General features: G+C 37.4%; 1 protein-coding gene across 34 annotated transcripts in view; it reads left to right on the top strand.

Moving 5' to 3' along the window:
• The window catches only part of DTNA (dystrobrevin alpha), a 341,246-nt gene that overhangs the window by 263,290 nt on the left and 50,546 nt on the right, over nucleotides 1-27,410 (top strand). For 13 of the 34 annotated variants that reach the window (XM_069468484.1, XM_069468481.1, XM_069468478.1 and 10 more), the window contains 5 exons: nucleotides 4,341-4,495; nucleotides 5,632-5,737; nucleotides 7,852-8,018; nucleotides 10,732-10,856; nucleotides 17,286-17,369. In XM_069468484.1, coding sequence (XP_069324585.1) covers nucleotides 4,341-4,495; nucleotides 5,632-5,737; nucleotides 7,852-8,018; nucleotides 10,732-10,856; nucleotides 17,286-17,369 — 637 coding nt within the window. Of the gene's footprint in view, nucleotides 1-4,340; nucleotides 4,496-5,631; nucleotides 5,738-7,851; nucleotides 8,335-10,731; nucleotides 10,857-15,118; nucleotides 15,128-17,285; nucleotides 17,370-18,722; nucleotides 19,008-19,082; nucleotides 19,173-26,899; nucleotides 26,978-27,410 lie in introns of those variants that run through there. The other 21 variants (XM_069468472.1, XM_069468469.1, XM_069468466.1 and 18 more) reach the window with 8 other exon arrangements.

The raw sequence follows: 27,410 nt of genomic DNA, 5'->3' as shown, positions 1-27,410 counted from the left end.
AATGTCCTGGCCAGGCCCCTGTAGTCCCAGCTACTCAGGAGAGTGAGACAGGGGGATTGCTTGAGCCCAGGAGTGTGAGGTTGCTGTGAGCTAGGCTAATGCCACTTCACTCTAGCCTGGGCAACAAAGTGAGACCCTGTCTCAAAAAAAAAAAAAAAAAAAAAAAAATCCTTAGTCATCATTATTTCTAGTTTCAATGATAATTATTGACTCAATGGGCAAAAATGGGCAAATCTACCAGCAAAATCTATCCAAATACAGCAGTGACTTCTCCTTGACAAGTGGAATTGTGGGTGTTTTTATAGTCTTCTTTTGCTGGCTTGCATTTTAATGATAAAACAGGCAAGGTTGTGATTTTCTGCATTGCTTTTGTAATAAGAAAAAGTGAAATGAAGGGATATGGAATTTTTCAGGGTTTGAGGGTTTTGTTTTTCCCTTCTTTAAATTTTTCTAATTCACTTTAAGCCAGTATGCCAGCTGTGCTTGTTTGGCAATTTTTCTATTTTTGTGCATAGGGATGAAGGATATTTAGTTTGTTCCAACTAGTCCCTTATTGTTAGAGTGCACAGAGCAAGAATAATTGCCTGGAAATAAATTAGAAATTTTAAAAAACAAAAAAGGAGAAAGCAACATAAAATTTGAAGCTGATTTTTTTTGTAAATGCTTTAAAATGCATTAAAAGGGACAACAACAGCATGTTGTACCACAATTTCTAGTAATCAGGGCCACCATCAACTAGTATGAGGGGTGTCCATTGTGCAAATCCGGAGAGCAGCCTGGATACAGCCTAGGATATGAAGGGCGCCCCCTGCAGTTGTGGGCCATCGCAACCTAAATGTAAACTGACCTAATATACTACTTCTCTGTCAGATTGTTCCTGGCCTAATTATAAACTGTTGTTTTAATGGGTTGGAACACTTGTTTATACTTCTGCCTCGGGACTCCTGGATAGTCATATGGATCTTAAGGAATTCTAAATTCAGTGCTCTAAGGCTGGTATGTCATGTGCTGTTCTAATGCTTTGGGGAAGATTTGTTTTATTTTGTTTAAAAGACTAGTATTATGGCAAACACCCTGTATGTATTGAGTTTCTATTACTGAACTGGTTGTTCTGTCCCCAAGCTGACCCCCAGGGTAATGTTTCTAACGCACTGGCCTGCTTTAAATTTTTCAGTACCTCCCTCCACATTTCTGAACACTATCTAAACTCCTCAGTAGAATTCAGTTATAAAAAAAAGAATGAAATCCTGTCATTCGTGGCAACGTGGATGAATCTGGAGGAAGTTATGTTAAGTGAAACAAGTCGGGCACAGAAAGATAAACACTGCATGTTTTCATTCATATGTGGGAGCTAATCAAAACTGAGCTCATAAAATTAGAGAGTAGATTGTGGTTGTTAGAGGCTGGGAAGAGTAAGGGGAAGGAGGATGGGTAGAGGTTAGTTAACAGTTATGAAACTACAGCTAGATAGGAGGAATAAGTTCTAGTGTTCTATAGCACTGTAGGGTGACTATAGTTAATAATTTATCATATATTTTCAAAAAGCCTGAAGAGAGGTTTTTGAATGTTCCCAACACAAAGAAATGATAAATGTTTGAGGTGATGGATGTGCTAATTACCCTGACATGATCATTACACATTGTCTACATGTATTGAAATATCACTCTGTATTCCATACATATGTACAATTAGTACATGTCAACTAAAAATGAAAGGAAAAATTTATATATTAATAAAAGAAAAGAAATGCAAACAGGAATAAATCAATAAATAAATGCCTTAATAGAACTTTCAAGGCTCTTCGTATCTCAGCCTCACCTCCCACCATGCCTTTATGTGCACCCAAGTCCCCTGCCACAGTGGACTCCTTGAAGACACTAGAGTATACCATGCTTGCATTCATCTCCCTGCCTGTGCATATCCCAATCCTATTTCCTAACACCCACCCCCTCATCTGTGCCTGACTAGCCCCTGATTGTCCTTTGTACCTAGCCCAGAAGTCCCATCTGTGGGAAATCTTCCCTGACCCACTCCTCCTTCTGGGAACCTGCTCTCTGAGATCCTGCTGCATCCTATATACCTACTGTTCCAGTGCTCACACCACAATATTACAACATATGATGCTCTAGGATGCGTCGTGTAAGCACCCCTCTGTTACCCTCAACAGACTGGGTCTTCCCAAAGGGCAAGAACTACATCCTGATTTTTCTGTATATTCATTGCTTAGCATACTTTCACACATTTAGCATGTGCTAAGTTAATGTTAGTTGAATGAATCAATGAAATATAAATCCTTCTAAAGTATCTGTCATTACATAGTACTGTAGGAAACACAAATGTGGTTTAGAATATGATCTGGAACCTTATAGAAAAAAATCTCACTTGGGAGGCAAAGCCTAAACATATGAAGTAGATGACAGGATAATGCAATATGAAATTAATCGTAGAAAGAGCTAAAATTTCTGTCCTGTGTTCTACCTGCCAAGCACTATTCTGAGTGGTTCATTCTATTATTAATAACTAATTTAATCCTTGAAATAACCCTCTATTATATTAACATATAATAATATATACACATATATTATAGGCATATTACTTCTGTGTGTGTGTATGCAGAGGGCCCAAAGCTAAGGAACAAGCACATATCATTTAGATAGCTTCCTTAGAGTTCCTTCATTTCTCTTTAAAAACCTGAATGGCCATTAACAGCCACTTCCTTTAATCCCAGCAGTCTAGCCCTACTTTGGCTAGTGCTTAACAGATCTTCATCAACACAAATGAGTATAACATTAGTTTCAGGTTTGTGAAGGGTCGCTCTTGATACTCCTTCTGGCTTTGCTCTAGGTAGAGAGGTTGTCTAGATTCTTTCAGTGGGAGATTTGAAAAGCCCAGGCTACTTTCCAAAACATGCCCTGACCTAGAAAGTCAGAGCCCAGAAGATAATTTTGCTGACCATGTTTCACCAAGCGACCTGCCCAGAACAAACAAGATGGCAGCTCTCATAAGAAAGTCAGTTAACTCTTCCTGGGTTTCTTTTTCTCCGTTTCGGTTGAAATTCTTGAGTTTCTGTGTTTGGAATTACATAACAATTTTTACTGTTGAAAACTCCTCTTTTGTTTGTTTGTTTGTATTTGTCTAGTAATAATGGAACGTAAGAGAGAAAATTCACCAAGTAAACAACGTTGTGGAGGTGGAAGAGAACATTGATTTTTTTGCTCAGATAGAATTTCCATAGCCTCATGATTAATAAACCATTTGAAACATAGTAGAAATCCTTTATAACTGGAGTATTTAATAAAAATAAGAGTCAATTCACATCCTCAAAACATAATCCAATAAAAGCCTGTGATATGCTTAACATCTGACTTTGGTGTAAAAACAATGTCCCCAAATTACATTTTGACCTTGAAAAATTAAACCCAAAATGAATAGAGGTAGCGCATTGCACTCACAACAGTTTATCCCAGCAGCTGTGCTGGCCTAGTGACAATCCAGTTAGCACGGTGATAAACTATATAATAGCAAACCCTTTCATTCCAGTAGTGATTTCCACAGAGGAATTTCAAAGTACCTCGGGAAATTACGCCATTAATATTCATTAAGTGCACATAGTGGCAATAACTGAAGAACAGAGGTTCAGTGAAGTCACAGGTTCTTCGGAGAATTATCCAGGACCCTGTTTCTACCTCACTGATCCCCCCGCAAGGCTAGGCTTTCTCTTAACTACAGGAGTCAAAAGACTCTTCCTTGTAAATCAAGTGCCTTCTACCCAGAACGCTGTGATTTATAGAAAGTTTTCTGCTTCTGCAGGAAGTTAATCAAGTGTTTTTCATTATACCTTTATCCCCACTGTGTCTTTCATTTTTCAAGTATCCTAAACCAAAATCCAAGTTTTCGTGATAATATAGATGGCAAAATTGCTAGCTATTAATATATAAGTAGATACACGCATACCCCAACTTTGTATTACAATTTTCATTGTGTTTCAAATGAGGTTAGCGTATTTCTCACAGGTACAAAAATGCCTTCTATTGAGTTATATATGAATTGATAATTGACCTCAAAGCAAAAACATAACGTCCTCTGTCTTACCAAAGTATGTTAATTTTACCCAAATTACTTGTTAATGCCATGCGCCAGAATCATCTACAAAAAGACAACCAAGAAAACACCATACCAGGAATGTTTCAGTGTAAAAATTAACTTTTATATTATTCTTTCATAAAAAATAATATGTTTATTCCGCCACATTTTTTTGGTTTTCTTGGCACATATGTTGAACAGAAACAGTGGAGAATGTTCATGTGATGAATAAATATATTTCCTTTTCCTTCCATTAGATATTTTCTCAATGATTTCTGACTCCAGTGGAGTGATGGTTTATGGACGGTACGACCAATTCCTTCGGGAAGTTCTCAAACTACCCACGGCAGTTTTCGAAGGTCCTTCATTTGGTTACACAGAACAGTCAGCTAGATCCTGTTTCTCCCAACAGGTAGGGAGAAAACGTGTTTAAGGAAATATTCTCAAACAGTGGTTGCTCCCCTTCTAGATGTCATTTCAAGTCACAGAAAATGTAACCACATGTTATATGACTTCACTCTGTGACTTATTTTAATAATAATGTTGAAATCAACCCTATAGAAAGTTTGCTATTTAGTATTATGAGAAAAGATAAAAATTGTAAATATCTGTTGATAATAAAAGATTAATTTAATTAAGGGGTACCAAAACAGCTGATCAGTGAATTATAAGGACTAGTGCAGGGGGGAGTGTAGGCCTTAAAAAGACACTATACCTCTTTAGGACTGATTTCTTATTTAAAAATATAAAACTATCTTATCCACTGTGATATTCTAATTCAAAATTTCAAATGAAATAGTGATTTTTGCATATAAATATGTAATTTTTGTTATTCATATTATTACAGTACATATATTAACATAGCATTCTTATTTTTGTCCTTTTGAAAGAAACTTATAGATTATACTTACACATATAACAATTCTTTTTCGATATCAAAAAGGACCAGGATAGTGAGACAGAGGCAGACTAAATTGAAAGGAATGACGTATAAAGAAAGAAGAGAATTTTTTTAAATTTTAGATTGTTCTCTAACAGGATTCCCTACTCATCTTTTATGACAGAACCATTCACATTAACCACTAAATATTTAGTACTTAAGGAAGTTGAGGAAGCTTGAAACAGAAGTCATTCTACAAATTCAGAAGACAGACTGATAGAGGAATTACAGAGTGAGCTATGCCATACCATTGAGCAAAATTCCATGGAGAATCTCAATTCTTCATTTTTCCTCATCATTTTTATAATACACTTTCCCTCTTATATAAAAGTGACGCTCTCAGAACTGTTTTTCTCCTGGTGATGCTGTTGACTCAGCCTCAGTGGAGACAGTTCAGTCCTATGTATGCTCAAGCATAAAAAGCAATCAATTCTGAACAGGTTTAATAACACATTTGACAAGTTCTGTTTCTTTAGGTATTAAAGGTTAACTGAGTGCCTTGTTTCTTCAGTCTACATAGCAGGTAAGTTACATAGCAGACAAATTAAGATTATTTTCTGCTCAAAATTTTTGTGTGGTTTTGTTTTGTTTTGTTTTGTTTGATGCAGAAAAAAGTCACGTTAAATGGTTTCTTGGACACGCTCATGTCGGATCCTCCCCCGCAGTGCCTGGTCTGGTTGCCTCTCCTGCATCGACTGGCAAATGTAGAAAACGGTGAGTCCTTACTACTGAGCAAAGGCAGTTTTTAAAATTATTGAAATCAGGCCATCAGGTCTGCAGGTATTAAGCCCAGATCGTTGTTTTAGAGAAGTCTATTTAGTGGTTCTTAGTTTTATTTAGAATAGAACTAATCCATCTCCCTGATCAGTAAGCCCGTACGGGATCACTGCAAAATTAGGACTGTCAGTGCTAAAAACTTACGACATCCCATTGTGTTCCTCTCAGTTATAAGTCAGGTGTGACTTAAAGACTTCATACCACAGAAGAAGAACCTCAATAAGGAATGTGATATTTTCTTGTATTTGTTTTATATCTGAATCTGCAATATTGGTTTATATGGTACTGACTATTTCTTCCCAGGCACTCAGCCAGGAATAGGTGGGGGAGATATGGCAAAAAAAAAATTAGATAAGAGCACCTTGCTAATCTTTAGTCATGTGCTCCAAACTGTAATCTTTCAATAGTTGTACTTATATTAAAGATAAGAATAAACATAACTTTTGTAGCATGCTTTTTTTAAAAAAAGCAGGTATTTCTAGGATAAAAGTAACTACTTTTGGCATATCCAAACTTAAATATGAAATACAGTTCAGAACAAGGTTTAAAGAAATTTAAACATGGAACAACTCAGTGCCTCCATCTAATCTTCAGGTGTTCCTATTTATTGTTTAATATAACTCTGAAATTTCTGCAGACTTGAATAGAAAATAATTTATCCTATATCTCTTACTAGAATCTTAACTTCTACATATTTATTTAGTACACACTGAGGCTAAAGTTAGCTTAATTTTAAATTCTTACTCAGAATTTTTAGCATCTTCCCTTATTTATCTCACTTAGTTAAAAGTTATGAATTTATTCTGTTTTGCTTGTGGAGAAAATTTAAAACATGAACTTAGTTTCTTTGCAATCACTAACAATCATAGTTTTTTTTTTATGTTTCTTATCCATATGCAGAAGCAAAGAGCAGTCAAGGTCCATATTATTATGCACGATGAGTTCTTCATATTACTGTTTACTATACTAGAACTAGTCATTTTCCAATCGTAAAGCTGTAATTTCATTCCCTCTCTCTCAGTATTTCCTGTCACAGGAGATCAGTTTCTTAGGCACTGTCCCAGAGCAGTTGTCCCTAAATTTAAGTCCCATCCTAGTCTTTCCCAAGAGCCAGAAAAGGGAGGTTATTATGCTCATTCAGAAGAAAATGCACCCAGAACTGGTTATGTCTTGTTTTTACACTTTGCTTTTTACTTTCATTTATTTTTACTTGCATTCTTTTTTCTGACTGGTTAGTCAGAGAATAACTTTAACAAAGGCAAAATCATTATTGTTGTTTTAATATCTTTAGCTCATAACATGTAGACAATTACTTGGATTTGATCACTTACTAGCTTCAAATCTCAAATATATTACCTTGCCTGCTTTATAATTCAAATTCTGCTAAAGAAAGTCAAGTGTCTCTTGAACTATCTCAATTAGAGATGTTTTCAGATAATTTACCCATCTTTTGAGGCCCTATCCACCTGCCTCAGAAAAGAAAAAAAATCTGTTTGATGAAGGTGATGCCACTTAATAAATAAACCCATTCGTCACTCCATTTTTTAAAAAGTAACTGAATTCTCTCATCCAGTTTTTCCACTCTCCCAACATTTTCCTTTCTTTTTTCCTCCTCTCATCCTACATTTCTCTAACATTTGTTCTCAATCCACTGGACAGTCAGCTTTATTCATTCCTTGTTCTTGTGAGTCTTCAGTGAGCTGTGCTGGTCTCCTGGAGACAGGGAGCAGTTTGGGATAAAAGCAAGTCAGTTTGGATTATTTAAATTCTTGCAGTGTAAGAGACAGGAGTAGAAAGAGCAAATGGCACTGAGATTTGTGTTGTTAAACGGACACCTCTTCTCCATCCTATTTCATTTCTTCCACACCCACACCCATGTTTGAAAAGGCTAGTAAGATTTCAGAAGTGAACTAGATGCCTCTCTGAGCCAAAATCGACTCTGAACTGAAATTGCGGCACACAGCAGAAAATTGCCATTCCTGTTAAGCTGTATTCTTCTTTATTCCGGTTCATACATTTGTTTCCTTTTCTTCATTTATTTCCCCCCTTAGTCTTCCATCCGGTTGAGTGTTCCTACTGCCACAGCGAGAGTATGATGGGGTTTCGCTACCGATGCCAACAGTGTCACAATTACCAGCTCTGTCAGGACTGCTTCTGGAGGGGACACGCCGGTGGTTCCCATAGCAACCAGCACCAAATGAAAGAGTACACGTCATGGGTAAGGCGAGACCCAGGCAATACGTACAGTTGGATGTGCGAGTGTCACTCAGAATGAAAGGGAATATCAAGGATGGTAACAAAATTAAGGGACAAACTTACCTTCTACCCACATCCAACATTCAGTCCCGCTTCCTGCTGTCCCCAACCTCACTGGGATCTCTTGCTTATGCTATCTGAACCCAGTGTAGCTTCCTGAGACGTAAAATACAGGAAGGCTCAAATTGTGTTACTTCTTGGAATACAGATAATTCAGCACTGATTTAAATAACAACTGAACAGCAAACACCTTCTGGAACATAGTCTTATAGTTCACAGTAAGTTAAGGTTTTTTACAAGTTTCATTTTGTTTTTGTGTGTATGTGTGGAAGTTGCTTAAAAGTTATTGTTAGTTTCATAGTCTTTTTAAGTGCATAAAAGGAGTATTATGGAAAGAAGTGTGAGAGTGTGGACTTCATAATACTGTTCCATTTTACTTTTTTGCAGGGGGCTGGGTAGGGAGGAGAGATTGTAGTTATATTAGCAAATCATCTTTTCAGGAATAGTGTGAGTGACCAACTTGGTAAAAGTGACATGTGAGTGTGTGATAGATGTATTCTTAGGAGCATGTGGCACTGGGTCTATTGGAGGAATTTGACTCTCTCAATGTGCTTGCTGTTCAAACGGTTTACAGTTTGCTGAGATCTGTCCAAGTTAAACTCAAAGATCGGTTCCAGCAATGCTGCTTTTGTGCATTTCTTCAAGGATTGCTCTAGATATAGATTGGTTTCTGTGGGATACAACATTAGCCCTGCCGGCCCCGCTTGGAATAGTTCTATCACAAGAAAATGTGAACTTTTTGAGTGTTTCTACATTTTAATGTATTTCAATGCAACCTGTAGTATTTACTGAAAGAGTCACTTATTGTTTTGTGTTTTTTTAAAGGTCTTCAGAATATGCATCTTTAATCAGAATGTTCTTCCTAGGAGTTATTATCAGGAACTGATATTCAGTGTAAATATACTAGTAGTTCATCACTTATCATATTCTGAATTCAAGTAACAGGTTTTCACTCAGACAGAGTACACTGAGAACTTCATGCCAGTTCAAATGCCACCCCTCACTGTTGGTTATGTCAGATGCCGAAGATAGGAATACTAGCACAGTTCATGAACTACTATTTAGTATAGAACATAGGCACTAAAACTTTCTATTTTCTTATTGTCAACATATTACCAGTTTTCAGGCTTCTGTCACAGATCCTGGAGGGTTGATGTTTCAAGACTAAACATTTCTAGTTGTTTTATAGAAATGCTAAAGCCACATAAGGAGCCCCTTTCTTAGGGGTTGTAGAGACTGAAATTATACGGTAGGGTGCTGTCTTTACAAGAGGACAAAGGGCCCTGTGGTTTATGGGGCGAAGAGCTGTTGTTGCTGCTGCTGTTTAAATGTTCTGAGAATTACACCTCCTAGCGAAAGCCAAAGAGGGACTTCTTGAGCAACACTCTTATTACTTAGCTTTTAAATAATAAGGACAAAAATCACTCCATTATATTGCCAGTTATGAACTCTAGGTGTAAAAGAAAGTGATGAAATTATAAGTAGCTTCTTATGGAAAGGAAAATTTTGGTTAAGACGTATTATATGTGGTAGACTATATTTTATAATTCTGACTGTGTAATATTGAGATGAGCATTCCACCGGTCTAAGTGAAAAAGAGGTAGCATGATGCTCTGGAAAGAACATGAACTTTAAATTCTAAAGACTCAGATTGAAGTTTCATTTTACCTCTAACTGAATGTGTTCCACCATACCTGAAGCATCTTGCACCTGGGTTCCTGCAAAAACCTTCCACTCATCTTCTTTCTTCCATTCCTATCCCCTTCACAGACCATTTTCTGTTCTTAAGTGAGAGCAATCCTTCTAGAATCAGGTCTGATGCTGTCACCCTGTGATTTAAACTCTTCCTCTTCTCCCTCTGCCCTTGGGATAGACACAGTCCTTGACTTTCCGTAATAAGAACTGTGATGCTCTGCCCCCTGCTTTCCTCTCCAGAAGGGCCCGCTCCTTCCTCCAGCTTGAATGACCTTCCCAGTCCCCTGAGTTTTTGTTAGGACTCCTGCTAGCCCATGAAGTCCCAGCTCAGGTGTCCCATGAACAATGACTGCTACCATTTATTGTAATATATGCTGACGCCAAGCAGCAGAAGGTAACTTGTTCCAGCACTCTAGTCCCAGCATGGAGCAAACTTCCAGACTTAGAGTAGGCCCTCAAAAAGGGCTTCTTGAATGAATGAATGAATGTGTTTTTGTTTTTGTTTTTGTTTTTTTGAGACAGAGTCTCACTCTGTTCCCCGGGCTAGAGTGCCGTGGCGTCAGCCTAGCTCACAGCAACCTCAAACTCTTTGGGCTCAAGCAATCCTCCTGCCTCAGCCTCCTGAGTAGCTGGGACTACAGGCATGTGCCACCATGCCTGGCTAATTTTTTCTATATATTTTTTGTTGTCCAGTTAATTTCTTTCTATTTTTTAGTAGAGATGGGGTCTCGCTCTTGCTCAGGCTGGTCTCGAACTCCTGACCTTGAGCTATCCACCCACCTTGGCCTCCCAGAGTGCTAGGATTACAGGTGTGAGCCACCCTGCCCCAGGCTGAATGACTGTTATGAAAAGCAAATCACTTGGTAAAATAGTGCATCAGTGTTAGTCATTATCACTTCTACCTTTCTTCTTCTTCCCAGAAATCACCTGCTAAGAAGCTAACTAACGCATTAAGCAAGTCCCTGAGCTGTGCTTCCAGCCGTGAACCTTTGCACCCCATGTTCCCGGATCAGCCTGAGAAGCCACTCAACTTGGCTCACATTGTGTGAGTATCTCTGCCCTCCAGATGAAGAGACATCTTCCCTCACTGACAAGGGTCTAGAGCCATGCAAAAGCAATTTCATATCAGTTGTCAGGGACCAAGTCTTAAAATTTAATTAAAAAAAAAAAAAAAGAGTCAAAGTAATGCCATTATAATGTTTTCTTGTTGAGGTATATAGTACTTACTTCATCCCACGGTACAAATAAAGCATGCAACACTAATGTCATTCACCTAGAGGTGGAAAATACACGTGGTGTCCACACGTTGGAAATTATCAATGGAATTACTGTGGTAAAAAAGAAAAAGAAAAAAACAAACTTCAAACATATTATACCTTAACATCATATGTGCTTTGAGTCCCAAATATAAAAGCCCTGTGTTTCACTTCTGTATAGACCCAGTCATCTTAAAGATGCCAGCAAACCTAGAAATTGCTTTGGTTTTTTATCCCAAGCTACCTACGTAACTTTAGGAGAATCGTGGCAGGGGAAGGTTGGGTAGGGGTGGGGTGGAATTGGTGGGAATATTCATCAGAACATCCAAAAAAATATTTTGTCCAAAGTATGTGTAAGTTTGGTGGCACAGGGGGTTGGGCCAGTGAATGGTGCCACCGCCCACGCCTGCTCTTCCCAGAAGTTTTATGCGTGGGAGCCTCTCTCAGGCCTGGGTGACCAAGATAACGGGGGGCTTAGCTAGAAGACACTGTTTCTTCCTTGGTGTTACCTTGGGCTCAGAGTAGAAAGAAGCTCATTGCCTGCTTCTGTGCACAATCAAGAATTATGCAGTCACAGTTGCCTCCTTATGGACTGCCTTTCAGTTTCAGTGCAGCGAAAGGCAGTTTGGTGCAATCTGCGGCCCCTTCGGGCCTATGTTTGCATGTTAATTTAAAGAGGTGGACTGATCAGACCTACAAATATTGGGAATTCACCAATGCCAAGTTCATGCTTCAGGTAGTTCAGGATACGATCCGTAAGCGGCACTTTGGTGGATGTGAGACCCTTGTGAAAGCAGCAACTCTGTCCTCTGATGGACCTAAGCAAATACCATCAAATGATTTGTCCTGCCTGTGAGCTTTGTCTAAAGACTATGGGGCTTTGTTTTGCATGCTCCTGAATGTGCTCTGAGGGATCACTGACCTCAACAATATCCACAGTCTGGAGACTCCTGTTTCTCAGCTTAGAATGCTGGCATGGGCTAAGCATCTAGAAACTAAAGTAAACAAATTCTGTAGACTGTGGTTCACTTATTTTTGGAAATTATGCTCCTAAAATTAAGCCTTAAAATAAGCCAGGGGTAAATAAATCTGGGCAGAATCCCCAAGGGCCAACCACTTGCAGAATCTACCTCATAGGAGCTGTTCTTATTTAGGTCTTGACTTTCCTTCTATAGCCGACTAGAGATAGTCATTAAGTTGCTAATGAATGCACACAACGAAGTGGGAGCAAACCTGTGCTTTCTGAGCTCAGCGGAGACTCACTTCCTACCAGCCCTGCTAGGAGATTCACCCCAAGAGAGCAGCCTTTAATCCGAGCTGCCAGGCAGGGTAAAGATAGAGAGTGTGGATGTGAACGCCTAGCTCTAAGAGCTTTGCAGTAGAATGGAAGGAGGATGCTGCTCCTGCTTCTAGAAAGGATGAAAAAGTGAGGCACTGTGAAATAACAGTTCATTTCACGGTGAGTCACACTGGAGTATTACCTAGCCCAGGGCCTTGTACCTAGTAGGTGCTCAGGATTTGTGTGTGAGTGTGTGTGTGAGAATTATTTAATTGGCTAATGAGTAATAACTTTTAAATTTTAACTTAATAGAGCCAGGAACAGTAGCACATGACTATAGTTCCAACCATTTTGTGGCTGAGGTGGGAGGATCACTTGAGCCCAGGAGTTCAAGTCCAACTTGGGCAACCTAGCAAGACCCCCATCTATAAGTAATAAGTAAATAAATAATTTTTAAAACATTTTTAAATTCTAGGGAGAGTATGATCTGAGCTGTTATTCATTAAATTAACTGGGGGCAATATATAAATAATAGGTTCTTAATTTCATTTCCATGGAGAAATTTCAAGATTCCCTTAAGATTCTATACAAAATGTGCCTTTTTCTGAGAAACCTTCCATATACTTAACCAGATCCTCAAAAGAGTCCTTAAATCAAAATACTGGTCTGTACTCACTAATAATATATTTTTCCAGGGTGAAAGTTTCAATTTAAAAATACAAATTGTGCAAGATATTTAATTGTTAGAATAACATACAAGAAATTCTGGATGCAAAATGTCCAGTCTGTATTAGAACAGAATACTTTTTTCTATTTTTAACCATAGAAGTTTTTTTTATATTTGTTTCTTTATCAAAAGCTGTTGCCATGAACAGATATCCGTACATCTTTTGGTTTTTTTGATAAGGATATTCTAAGACTTCTAATTTTAAAACAGTGACCGGGCGCAGTGGCTCACGCTGGTAATCCCAGCACTTTGGGGTAGGGGAAGATTGCCTGAGCCCAGGAGGCGGGGACCAGCCTATGCAAGGAGACAGCCTGTCTCCACAAATAAAGTTAAAACTTAGCCAGTTGTGGTGCTGCATGGCTGTAGTTCCAGCTACTGGGGAGGGTGAGGCACAAGGATAGCTTGAGCCCAGGAGATCAAGGCCGCAGTGAGCTGTGACTATGCCACTAGACTCCAGCCTGGACCACAGAGCGAGACCTTGTCTCTACAAAAAAAAAAAAAAAAATTGCTATTGATTCAGCTATGCTACATTATCACAGGCACATGAATGGCATTATGCTTTAATCTTTTATAAAGAATACCCTCTTAATCTGCTTTAGTGAACATGTATGTGGAATTAAGAAATAGACACACTTCTTCCAAATGTTTATAGATTTAATTTTAATAAAGTTGACATTCCATAGCATATCCTATTACCATAAGCCATTCTACCACTTTTATACACTGCTGTGCAATGGAAATAGAGAAGGAGCACTTTAAGAAACAAAACACACCAATACTCCCACCCCCACTTAATGCCCTTAACTTATTACTCCCAAATGTGGTTTAGAGCATAAAGGTTTTATGCAGAAGGAATATTACCATAGTGCAAAAATATGTTTAGTAAGAAACATTATTGTTGAGTCTCTAGCAAAGACTATCCTGAGAGTATATTCCTTAGAATCCTACCTGACAGTAAAAATGTTTTCCAGCTATGGTTCTCTCTCTGTCACCTCACTCCTGTGCTTTTGCAAATGACTTATTAATCATTCTTTTAATTGTAGTACAAACTGCACATTTATCATTCTTTGGACACATGTGTGTGGAGAGTCACAAAAATATCCCAATCTGTATCACTTACACACATGGATAAGTTCACAGACAAAGGCAAGAAGAGAGCAGTGAGTTGGGGGCGATATTGATGGGCATTCTCTGTCCTGCACTGGTGACCTGGGAGTTGGGGAAGGGGGAGTTCAGCATAGACTTGAAATAAATCATTTTTTGTCACTATGAGAAAATGCATTAATTTTGTAAATTAGTGCAAATTCTTCAAAGACACTTTTCAGGAAAAAAAAAAGTCACACAGTGCAAATGTTTAAGTAAAGGATAAATGTATGGCCTAAGGACATGCTGAAATATGTATAATGTTATGAAACCCACAGATAGGGAATTTGACCCTATAATGTGACCATTATATAGTCTTCTTAAATGCCCATATCTTGCTGTTTTATGATTGTGTTGAAAATTGATGCTAGTCCTGTAGTACGTACTGTACTATATTCAATCTTAAGCAGTAAAAAGTCATTATAAGGTATAAATAAAATTGAGAAAAAAATACATGAAAAATGTTTGATCAGTACATAATAAATAAACTAGAAAATATTTTTATTATTTAAGTCTCCAGTTCCAACTTTTAAATGTGAAAAATGGCATAGTCTGACTGTGTAACTAAATTAACATTTTACAAGTAGCCTCAGATACAGTAAAAGGAGACTGAATGGGGTTTTTAAACAGGTGGTGGTACTGCTATCTCTCACACACACGCATTTGCATGTGGAAATGAAGCAGGTGACACAGAGAAAATGCTGTTCCTTTACTATAGCCAAGGGATTTTTTATACCCATGCAGTAGGGCGGCACTGCCAGTCATGAATTAGTCTTTAAATAGAAATGAACAGGTGGTGACATTTTGGTATTTTGGCATTTGCTCTTAGCTATTGTATTGCTTATAAATGTTACAATGATTAACAGTCTCTATTCTACTCAATTTTTTTTTGCTGCCAAAAGTGATACTTGGTAAGTAGTTCAGTAGTCCCCAATGTAGTTATAAAGCCTAATAATTACAAGTGGTTATGAGACACAAAACAAGTGAGTGACAGGAGGCTTGTTTAAAACTAATTCTGCCTGTGCTAAAAACACTTTCACCTTACGAGAGGGTTGCCAATTTTATAAAAATGCCCTCTGTGAAGATCTTGTCCAGAAAGATAACTCGGCACTAGGCCCCTGTAACTTACTCCATCTTGTGGAGCTGTTTCTTTTTCATAAAAGTAAGTATGTTTAAAATTCCCATGTGACCTATTTATTAGATAAAGTAACTTACCATTTGATTATGGAGGAAATAGGAACTTCACTTCAGCCTCTCTGAAAGCCATCATTTTGTGCCAAGGTTAGCCATTGTAGTGTCCCAAGTTCAACATTTCAGTGGTGAACCTTAAACATGAAGCCATTTGCTAAGAAACCTTGATTTCAGCTTTGTAGTGACCAGGTTCAATAGAATAAATTTATTAAATTAGTTAAAAAGCATTCCAAGTACACTTGTTTTTTCATTTATTAGAGATACAGCAAGTTGAGAAAGTTAAAAAAAAAAAAAAGGATAAAAGAAAATCGGAAATGTGGGGTCAATTTTATTTTTTTTCAACTTTTTGCAAAACTACAATGAAGGTGTTTTATTCTGTTCTCTTTTTAAAAACTGATGTACCAAACTTTTCATAATTCACAGAAGACACTTATATAAAATTAGCATCCTTCTTATAAAGTGGAGGTGCTCAGCTTAAGGCAGAATTAGTTTTAAACTAGCCTTGTATTGCTTACTTGTATCAAGGATCCATCTTAGATAAGTAATGCAAAACACTGAGATTGTTTGCAGATCTTGAGTTATGTCTAGAGTAGATGAAATAGTGAATCTGCTGTTTTGATCTCATCCAACAAGTAATGTCTTACAAAATCTCAGAACACAGTTTAGCACCAGCTACCAAGAAAAAAGTTTCAATGAAGTTTTGCAGACAGTGCTGACATTTTAAAACCTGCAGAGCATCATGTCCACTCCAAATAAGTACATTGGGATAAACGAGTCTACCTTTTTTCCCAGAATTTCTTCATTGTAGAATCCAACTAACTCTGGTTCCCTAAGGTAAAAATAAAACCATTTACAAATTTGGCTCCTAAGCCAACACAAATTGATTGTATGGGCTGCTATAATTAATGTCTCATTTCTGAAAGATTCTATACTGTCAAACTCAAATATAGTATTAAGTGAAACTAAAATCTCCTCTGACTCAGAATGATGCCCTGCCTCATCTTCCATCTTCTGAACTCTAAATCCCATCTCATATCACCATTTACTATCCTGCATTGAACCTCTAAAGAAACTAAAAACTGCTTGGAGGTAAGATAGGGATCTTAGCCCTATCATCTGAACTGAGACATACATGATAGGAAAAGAATCACAGAATGAAAGGACAATAAGACCCTGGAAGACAGACCCCACGCACTTGGTGTTTAAACCATGGACAATTCTGAGGAATATGGAACCCTATTTTCTTTCTCTCATCATAAGAAAAAAATTGGGGGGAATGCCTTACACCATATATCCTACCATATGGATCACCCAAATAAAAGAAACAGTAAATCCTTGTGGTGCTTAATTGCATCTTCACTTAGAACAAAGAGAAGATAAGGTACAATATGATTTTGCACCCTGTGTCCCTCCAGACCAGGCGTATTGGAGACGGCCATCATCATGGAGAACACAGAAGAAAGTTTCCAAAGCCTCAGGAATCCTCCTGTTTCCAAGAGGACGTAGATTGTGATAATAGTGTTTTCAGGGCTTCTCTCTTTAGAAGGCAGTAGAAATAAAGCTACCGCCTTCTTTAAAATCTTAGCTCCATTTGAGACTATGATTCAATGAAATGCCAAGGCTCAAAACTGATGGATAAATATTCCCAAGGTGTCCGGAGATCTTCCTCCCAATGTTTAACTGAGATTTTATATATTCAAGGAAATGTAGCTATAAAACATTTAAAGAATTTAATTGGAAAATGTGAGATTTTATGTTGATCCTGGGCAAGAGAGAATTCTGATCTTTCCATCCCCTTTCCTCGAGGGATGGTGGATAATTTTTAATTTGTGGTTTTTATTTGTTTTAACTTTCCATACACACTATATTTTGTTTTAGGCCTCCCAGACCTGTAACCAGCATGAACGACACCCTGTTCTCCCACTCTGTTCCCTCCTCAGGAAGTCCTTTCATTACCAGGAGGTAAGTTCCAATCCTGTTATAAAATCAGCCCTTTCTTTGGTAGTGAGCCTTGATTCTATGGCAAGAAAAATATTCTAGTGAAGCCAAGTGCAGAATGTTATTACTGGAAGCTAGTTTATAAATGTCCATCATAAGTGTTCAGTTTCATTCATTTGGATGCATTCAGAGAGGGCGAGGGTGGCTTTGGGGATTAATATCACTTCTGGAAACCCCCATGTACAATCTACCCAAAGTAAGAGTGTGGGGTGTATTTCATTTTCTGACTGACACACATGGATTCTATCCCATGGAGAAAGTCATTTTCATAGCACTTGAATGAAGTCAAAGAATTGGAAATTCACAATGCAGTGGTGTATTGTTATATAGATTCTGGAACATCTCCTTATTTAAAGCTCCAGATATAAAAGAGTCCTCTCCTTGGGGAACTCTAGAGTTCCTGAGGCTAAAAGCTGAAGACTAAACTTGGAAATATAGTTTCCATATAAGTAATTTCTTGGATAATAACAAGAACTTTAAAAAAAAACCCTTGGATATGTGTCTCATCTTTTTGCACAAGATCCACCCCCATGTGAGCAAGGAACAGGAGAAGCAAACACTTCTCTAAGAGTCAGCATCAGACATACACAGGGTCAGGAGGTGCTCTAAGCCATTTGATCGAATATCTTAAATCAAGCACCAGAAAAATATTTTATAAATACATGGAGAAGGCTCATAGGAAAGTAGAAACAACAGTAAGGAAAATTGGAATAATTAAACATAAGATTTCAAATGCCTTTCAACAGAAAAAAAAAATATGGCTTTATATTTCATGAAACACATATAATTCATCTTTTCCCTGAAGAGGTTTATAAGGTACCAATTTCACTGTAATATCCTGGTACATTCTACTGGGGATTTGAAGACAGTGAGGCTAAGAACACTGCTGATTTTTCCCCTGAATTCCTGTATTTACCCATCAGCAGGAACCCGAGATGAAGATGTTCCCCATAGTTGTAATAAACAAAACGTGGCAGCACAGAGTGTTTCCAGGGTATAAAGTAAGCCTGTTAACAAGTGGAAAGGAGGAGGCAGTTAAACTGCACAATGTCCCCAGTGAAATAGCATGGTTTAGGTCCTCAGTAACTTCCTTTTAGCACTCTTTCTCAGAACCACCAGCAAACACAACCATTTTTTTTCTAAAACAAAATCATAAACTGTAAAGTCTGTAAAAGACACGGACATGTGCATCTGTCTAGGGAGGACCTGACATGCTGTTTATACGGACATGTGCTTTTGTTAGGAAGCTCGACATTCTGCAGATGCCAAGCAGAGACAGACCCCATCCTTACTGAAGGTCATTTTATATCATTTCAGCTCGGACGGTGCTTATGGTGGATGCGTCTAGATGGATAACATGACTTCTTCTACCCTAAAATATTCCTATAACACTTTGAGCTGTTCTGGTTCCTCCAGGGTGCATGGTACCCATTAACCCAAAATATGATCATTTCCCTTTTTTTCCCATTTTCAGTCCTTTTGGAATGTTCCCCGTGAACCACAGACATGTTGTTTAAAGCTTGCAGTTCTTCCTATCGCCACAGAGATTGGCCTCCGGTTTCTGTTTTAAGGGTGCTGTTCAATAAAGCTGTGTACACTGAATGTCTTTCCTCTCTGAGTGGGCCTTGCTCTGTCCATGGGAGGTTTTAATGAGGTCTCGTTGTTTGAATCCCTCAGGTTACCTGAGGGGATAAGTGCATCCAGCCCTGTGGCTGAGGAGCATTCCCTCATAAAGCTGTGTGTTAATCAGCTTGAGCACGGTGCACGGTCAGTATGCCCGCCCCGAACCGCTAATCGTAGCCGTAGTTCCATAGCCAGACTGATAGTCACGCTCCTGTGGCACTAAACTCCTCTTGTAGTATGTCTTATTGGAGATAGAGATCTTCTGAGGTTTAATGGGATTCTACTGAAAGACTTCTCAGTTCTTTCCTCTCTTTCCCACTTGCTTTATTGATTTCATAGCCTCATACCAGTATAGAGGAGACGCATACATGTGAAGAGTACCAAGCTCGATCTTGTTTGGACAAGTCTCTGCTTTTATACAATTTGCAAAACCCCAGATGGTGATTTCTAAGACTCTTGAATTAAGGAGTCTCATGGAGAAAGATTGTTAGCACTAACTGGGTGAGGCTAGGACAATGCCCTATGGCTGGACCTTATTGCAGTTAAAGACTTGAGGACTTGTACCTTTCTATGCCACTGAGCCTGGGCCGTGTTTCCCCCCAGGGAGGGCAGTCTGATTCCTACTGAATATAAATTTCAAAACCAGTTTCTTGTTCTTAGTGCTTATTTTTCCCTACTTGATAATGCTGGTGGTGACCCACTTTGTATTTCTTAACCATGCGGATACACTAAGGTTGATGGCAATGCATAGTGCCAGATGTAGGCAGAAGTTAAAGGTCCCACACTTTCTATAATTGGAACAGAACCAAAGCAGTATGACCTAGAGCTCTGCGCTCACCCCTAATGCATCCCAACTACCCCTTTTACAATCAAGTAAAACCTAAGCAAGCCAAGAATAGTTCTGGCCAGTATTAGAGCAACATTGAGAAAGTAGGGAAGTTCGCCTTATTTTATTTAGCCTGAGTGTTCAGTCTTTTGTATTTTGACAGATCTTAGAAAGATAAAGCAGAATGAGGATGAAGCAAAATCACCACTCCTGAATCCTCACAACAAACCCCTGGCATTATTCACCTAGGGCCCCTCACAAGCATACGACTTTGATCTTCAAAAGACACAAGGGTATATCTTTGATGTCTTTTGACATCCTAGTAATCTACCTGACACAGATTTATGAGTGTGTACCTCTGTTACCACCACCATCTGTCACATCCCCTGTTCTTATGTCCTTTTCTAGCTATATGCTTGATTCACTTTTCCCATACTTAAAAGAAAAGAAGCGATTCTCAAAGGCATTTTCCCTGAGTCCTTTGAAGTCTTCTTGCATGTGTATGTGTGTGTGTGTGTGTGTGTGTATTCATGTGTGTGGTCTGTGTGTGCACACACATGCATGTGTATACTCAATGCCTGTTAACAGTTAGGTAGGATGTGGGTCAGTAACTAATTCGTGGACAAATTCACTTCATTCATTTTCTTGATCATAAATCATATCTCTAAACCAGGATTGTTTTCTTATAAATTTATAGGAAAGAATGGCTAGACTGTTAGAAATCTATCATCACCACTAGGAAAAGAGCTGCAAGGGCTAGTATGGCAGGCCAGCAACATTAGCTAAGCTTATGAAAGAGAGTATATTATTATTGCAAATATTATTTCAAGGACTGGCCACAAAGCCAAGCCCAAAAGGCCCTTTCTCCCCTTCACAGCCCACAGCCAGGTGCCCCTTAGAATCTGCTATTTTTTTTGGCATCATGCCTCCCTTGTAAAATCTTAATTATTTACCAAAATCCTTACTTAGTTTATGTGAGAGAGTTAACCAATCCTTTCCAATGTGAAATAAGCTTCTTTAACTATGGCCTATCTTCTTCATTAATTACAATAAAGACATTCTGAAAGCTTGAATGGCTAGTTTCTTTTACCTCTAATATTAGAAACATCACTTAAAGGTTTCAAAGGTATTTTCGTAGTTGTAACTTCTAAAGTGGTAACCGCTCACAAAAGGAATCACTTCAGCTATTACATATAGAATCTAGCCAGATCTTATCAGTCTACCAAATGTTACAAAATTGCTTATAATTCATATAATGTATTGAATGCAATTCAATATGCTATTTTCTGGTTTATCACAGTCATCAGTAGTTAATTACTGAGGCTGTATTTGGCTCTGTATTACTTATGGGAAGGGCACCACCCACCCTTAGTACTTCCCGAATCCTAACTCTTCCCAGTGGAGCAGCATTTGTGAGTTATTTTTGTTGGTTGACTGGTTGGTCAGTTGGTTGATTGATTTAGGTTTCCAATCAAAGAAATTCTAATTCACAGTGCCTTTTTCATTTTCCTTCAAACACTTTCACTTACCCAAAGATTCTTTACCTACCAACCCAGGCTTTTAATCTGACTTAAAATGTTCAAACTAAGTGTTAAATGTTTGTGATTTGGTAATCAGCAGTGACTAAAATTGAGATACTGAATTCAGCCATTGAAGTCAAAGTTTTCTCCGTAGGTAACTTTTTTCAAAGATTAATGCCCATCCATTTTCAGACATAAAAATAGATAAATTTGTATATCAGCATCTGGCATCACCATGAAGATTTCCTCACTCTTTTCAAACTTTCTGGGCATGTTTTGTGAAATCTTAGGAAATTTGAAATAATCACTCTCTGCAGGTACTTCTTTACTTCATGTAGCCCTGGAGATCTGCTAAGATGCTAGATTTTTTTTCAAACTTAAACCAGTCTTCACATTCAACTCTAACAATTTCCTATACTAAAATGTTAGTGCATAATTAAAACCACAGTCACCTCTCTTCTTCTCTTCAAGAACCCTTATTCTTTTGCTTTTCCTTTTTAGTTTTGCTTTGGTTGTTTTCTGTGCATTGTCCGTACCCAGCAAACTTTCCTACAGGCTCTCTTGGCAAAAATACAATTGGTATGGCTTGATGATATCTGGGGACAACATAGTAAATGTAGTGAATCAAATATGACCTAAGAATTCTTATTTCTTCCCTACAACCTGCTTAGGATGGTTCAACTTTCACGCTAGCCTGAATTAATGACAGCTAATTTTCCTGCTGAGACACTAACCTATTTGTTTATGCTTGTCTACTGATTTGCATGTAGTCAACATTTTATATTTCAGATCTAACCTATTAAAAACTAAAAAAGGAAACAAGCAATATTTCAAGAAATTATCTCTTGACAGAACTGATGTGTAGACTTTTTTATTGTATTTAAATTAGTATGATGACCTTACTATTAGACCTTGTAAATCACAGGAAGAAGCAAAATTTTTTTTCACAGTAGATAGTTACTTAAGGAAAGAGCTAACTTTACAAGTCATTCTTCACAAATCCAAACACCACACATGCTTATAAATTATTAAGAATCAATAGAAATTAAAATATCTGCTCTTAATTTGCTATCATTCAAATATTGTTTTCCTTTTAACCATTGTGATAATAATTATTCCACATTAACATAATTTGTTTATGTGGTATTGCTTCTCTGTGACACTGCAGCCAGGCATTTAAGATCATGTTCAATAAAAGAAAAAATAACCTTTGACCAGGACTACTATAGTAACCAAACATAAGCAGAAGTGGTTTTAAAAGAATATATTTTAGGTTTAAGCAAAAATTCAGGGATCATTTATGTGTAATTTTATTACCTTAGGACACCTGAAAAATGTTTCCACTAAAGTAAAAATACTGATATTGTTTGTTACCCTTCAAAACCAAGGGGAGAATTTTAAAAAATAAACATGAAATATTTTGGAAATTGTTCCATCCTTTCAGAACCCATTGTATCATTGTGTGTGTATACATGTGTGTTTGTGTATGAATGAAAAACTTCAGAAGAATTTTATTTATCTTTAGATATGCTACTTTCCAGAGTTCTAAAACGGAAATGGTCAGAAAAATCAAGATTTTTTTAGAAAAAGAAAACAGTCTAAAGAAACATTTTCTGCAATAATAATTTTTCTTTCAGCAGAACACATAAACTTCAAAAGTTGCCATGTCATACTGCCTAGGGTATGGCTGTCACCACACCCATCAATAAAGAGATATGCTCATGCAGTGGCAAGGGCTTGGTGAAAAGAAAAAGACAACAATAGGAAAAAGAGAGGTGTGTACTTACAAATTTTGAGATGTTAGTCTTCTTCCTCCTTGAGACTCAGATTAGAAAAGATGTATTACCCCTGATCAAGGTGAACCCCAAGGGGTTCCTAGTTTCAGTAGTTAAAAGAAAGAATGCATTTTGATCTAAGGACAGGGCATGTAAAACAAGGAGAAGCTTTCAGAGCTCGAGCTGGGGTTATGCAAAAGCCATTGTTGCATTTGGATGCACTGATATGGTGGAAGCACTCGTTCCTTAATAAGGAAGTAGGTTCCAATGTGCATGATCCTAAAGCCCACATGAATTGGAAATATCACTTAACTTCTCCTTGCAAACTTGAAAGCTACAAAATGAAAGTTTAAAAATCTAAATTTTTCCTAAAATATTGTGAGAATACATTGCCTTGAAGGGATCATAATAAACTACACATCATCACTGTCTTAGTTCATTTGTGTTGCTGTGAAGGAATATCTGAGGGTGAGTAATTTATAAAGAAAAGAGGTTTATTTGCCTTATAGTTCTGCAGGCTGTGCAAGAAGCATGATGCCTACATCTGCTTGGCTTTTAGTGAGGGCTTCAGGCTGCTTCCCCTCATAGTGGAAGGTGAAGGAGAGCCAGCTTGTGCAGAGATCACATGGTGAGAGAGGAAGTGAGTAAGAGTGGGGAGGTGCCAGTTCTCATGGGAAATAATAGAGTAATAATTCACTCATTATCATGAAGATGGCACCATGCCATTCATGAGGGATCTGCCCCCATAACACACGCATCCCTCATTAGACCCTGCCTCCAACACTGAGGATCAAATTTCAACATGAGGTTTGGAAGGGCGAAATAGTCGAACCATAGCAATCACTACCTTCATAACTCAGGAGAAAAAATTTTCACTTTGCTTCCTTTCTTCAAGCTCCTTGGCAGCTGAAGAAGAGGTTCTGGTGGAAGGCACTTCAAGTGAAAAGACTTTAAAGACCCAAGTTTTAAGTGTAACCTGCCCCGTGTCAACTTTCTAAGTTCTTCATTTCATTTTGAAAGAGTGGCTATTTTTGTCTTGTTTTCATCATGCACTTGGAGTTCTCTGTACCTGGTAATAGTTTTGGCTTCCCAGAAACAGGTGATGAGGAGAAGAATTTAAGGCTAGCTCTAGGAAGTACAGAAACTATGTAAGCAGTGAGTACCAAAAGTCAGAAATGTTCCTGGCACTAGAAATTTTAAGCTGTAGCAAAACAAAATAGTTTATTTCTACAAACTCATAAATGTGCATAGTGTAACCCCCATATTTTTGAAGAATTTTCCCAAGAATTCATGTAGGAAGGGAAAGGAAAATAAAAGGATTTAAGTGATTCCCTCAAACCAACACTGGCAAGGACCAGTACAAAGAAAATGACAATAAAAGTTAAAAGAGATTTGTTTACATGAAATATCCGCTCATCTCTTTGAGGGAGAAAGGGACCTGGGAAGAAGAAGGAAGAAAAAGAAGAGCAGAGGTGAGACAGGAAAATAGAATAGAGGATGGAGCAGAGGGATTCAAAGAATTAAAGGAAAAGAAAGTATATGGTCACCAAAGGAATATCTGACCAATTTCCCCCTTCCTACCACCCCACGCCTACATGGAACTAACATCAACAGGGGTCCTACATGCTTGTGCTTTGTTGGTGACTGGTGGAACAGCACTTCTGGGCCTTTATCAACACATGGTCTTCCTCCCATAAAACTTTACCAGAATAATTTGTAGCAAATACATTTTAATGGTTAACCTTCCTGTGTTTATTTTCTCTAGTGGTTCTTTCTTTTTTTCTTGCAATATTCAGCATCAGAGGATGTACCTGTGGAATTATTAGGCTTTTGGTTTAAGGAAGTATCACTATAATTTATGAAATTGAAAGAGCAAGGAAGTATAACAAGGCAGGGAGATAGTTTAGTTTGAAGGGAAGAATCATTGATATTTCACACAGTGTTTTGGATGGTTTTTCAAGCATCCGAAATCAATTATGCAATAGATACATCTATCTTACATTATGAAAAAAAAGTTGGAGAGGGATATTGGGCAGCAGGGAGATGGTAGTTGCTGAATAATGAAGGTATGGAGATATGTTTCAGTAGGCAAGGTTTGGAATGCTATTTTGGTGGAATAATGGTATATCACAGAACACACCAACTATGATGGCTTACAGTGGCCCTAATGTGCAGATTTCATAGTCTTAGAAGGTAATGATCAATATGCTAAAAAAAAAAAAAAATTAAGGTCATCAGGAAAGTAAATTCTCCTAGAATATTAATCTAATTTATTTTTAAAGTCAATTTTGTTGGTGAGCAATTGTACTTTTTAAGTACAGCAATACTTTGTGTAACAGATGCCTTCCTGAAAAGCTAAGTGAAAATGTCATTCATTCAACAAACATGAATGCCTACTCTGATCTAGACATTTTCTTTATAAATCAAATTTGATATTATATTTAAAAAAGACTTCACTATTTAAGGAATCTTACAGTACATACTATTATAAAGCAAGAATTCCAACTATAATGTGCCAAATTCTAATGTGATATTCATTTGTAAATTTTTATTTTTTAGTATTTCATGGTCTGAAAGAGTGGTGCTTTGTAGTAGAAACTTAAAACTTTAAAGTTTTTTAAGGTTTTGACTATTTTATAAACCATCATATATACATATAAATAGATTTATATATAATATATACATAGATTTATATATATAGATTATATATACATTTAGAACTTCTTGAAATTTTGTGGCAAAACCTCATAATTTAGATGCCAATAGTTCAGCACTTGGTATTCTAACAAAGTCAGACAGATTATTTTTGTATTTTCCATGAAGGGAGGGGGGATAGTTTTGGGTTCACCAGTGTGTAGGGCAAATTCTTACTTCCTATAAAGGAGCAAACTCTCTTTAACCACATTACCAATACAATTGCAATACTAATTAATACTAAGGATTCATACCATATTTCCCAATGAAACATGATTATTCATCACAGATCTTGTGTGACTTTGCCTTGGCCACACTTAATTATTATTTATATTTCTAGTTGTACTTCTATGAAACTATATTTTAAACTTTAACACTGTCATTTAAGTTACTAAATAAAATGAATATTTCTCATAATGAAATGTTAAGAATTGCTTTAGAGATGGGACTATATTCACTAGTATGTATTAACATACAAACAAGAAATATGAATATATATTTATAAAACTCAAAGGTGTATCTCTGTTTCTCTGAAAGTTTTCTTTGTAGCTTCTCAGCCCAAATCAGGTGACTTGTACTTGGAAAGCACTTCTAATATGACAGCAATCTCTTGGTAATTTTCAAGTCTTTCTGTTCAACACAGAAAGTCAGGGAATTTAGGGAAAGCTAGAGAAGTAAACTTCTTGAGTGGGATCTAAAGGCTGGCAGGAATTCATGAACTACTGGACTATTCACATGATATCCCATGATAAATGTTCAGGGAATTTTCATTATATCTAGGCATATGGAATATAAATGCTTGCTTGGTAAACAAAAAGCAAAGGTCAAATCTGGGATCATGGTGGCTTGTATCATTGTCATGGTGGTTCTCAGGCCAGGTTTCTACTCCTAGTTGAACTCTGCGGAAATCTGAAATCATCTTGAACATTTCAAAACAATAAGAGATCTGTCCAAACGGAGCTTGGATCTAGAGTTGGGAGTGTCTGTTGCCAGTTTCTATTCTTGAATGCATTGCCGTGTTTACGCTCTTCTTGGCTTTCCCATCTTATTAACTAGCTCTCCTCCCAAGGACAGTGAAGTAGAGCAGAACAAACTGCTGGCTAGGGCTGCTCCAGCTTTTCTGAAGGGCAAAGGGTAAGTTAAAGCCAGAGTGTACTGGAACCCTGAATTAACTCAACTAAAATTGGAGATTTCTTTTGTCAAAAATGCTTTGTGTGTGAAAGACCATCTTTGATTTAGTAAAAGCAGCTCTGTTATAACCCAATTAACAACACCCAGTAGTTATTTCCAGTAGACACATCTATGTTGTTATTCACTTTCCCTGATTTCCTTTTCCTTTTTTTTTTTTTCTAAGTGACTAAGCTGAAGATTTGATTTTCCAAAGGTTACTTAATCTTTGTTTGCAATCCATTTCAATGTGTTTACTGTACAGATGAATTCCTTGGGCTTAGTGGTTGAAGAATGCAAATCTGTTTTCTAAAAAGTTATTTAATATAAATGGAAGTGTTTATTTTTAAAGTTACTGAAATGGAATTGTGAATTTCATTGCTTGGATTTTGCTTTTTTT

The sequence above is a fragment of the Eulemur rufifrons genome, chromosome 5, assembly GCF_041146395.1.
Source record: "Eulemur rufifrons isolate Redbay chromosome 5, OSU_ERuf_1, whole genome shotgun sequence".
NCBI lineage: Eukaryota > Metazoa > Chordata > Mammalia > Primates > Lemuridae > Eulemur > Eulemur rufifrons.
This window is presented reverse-complemented; position numbering and strand designations above follow the sequence as displayed.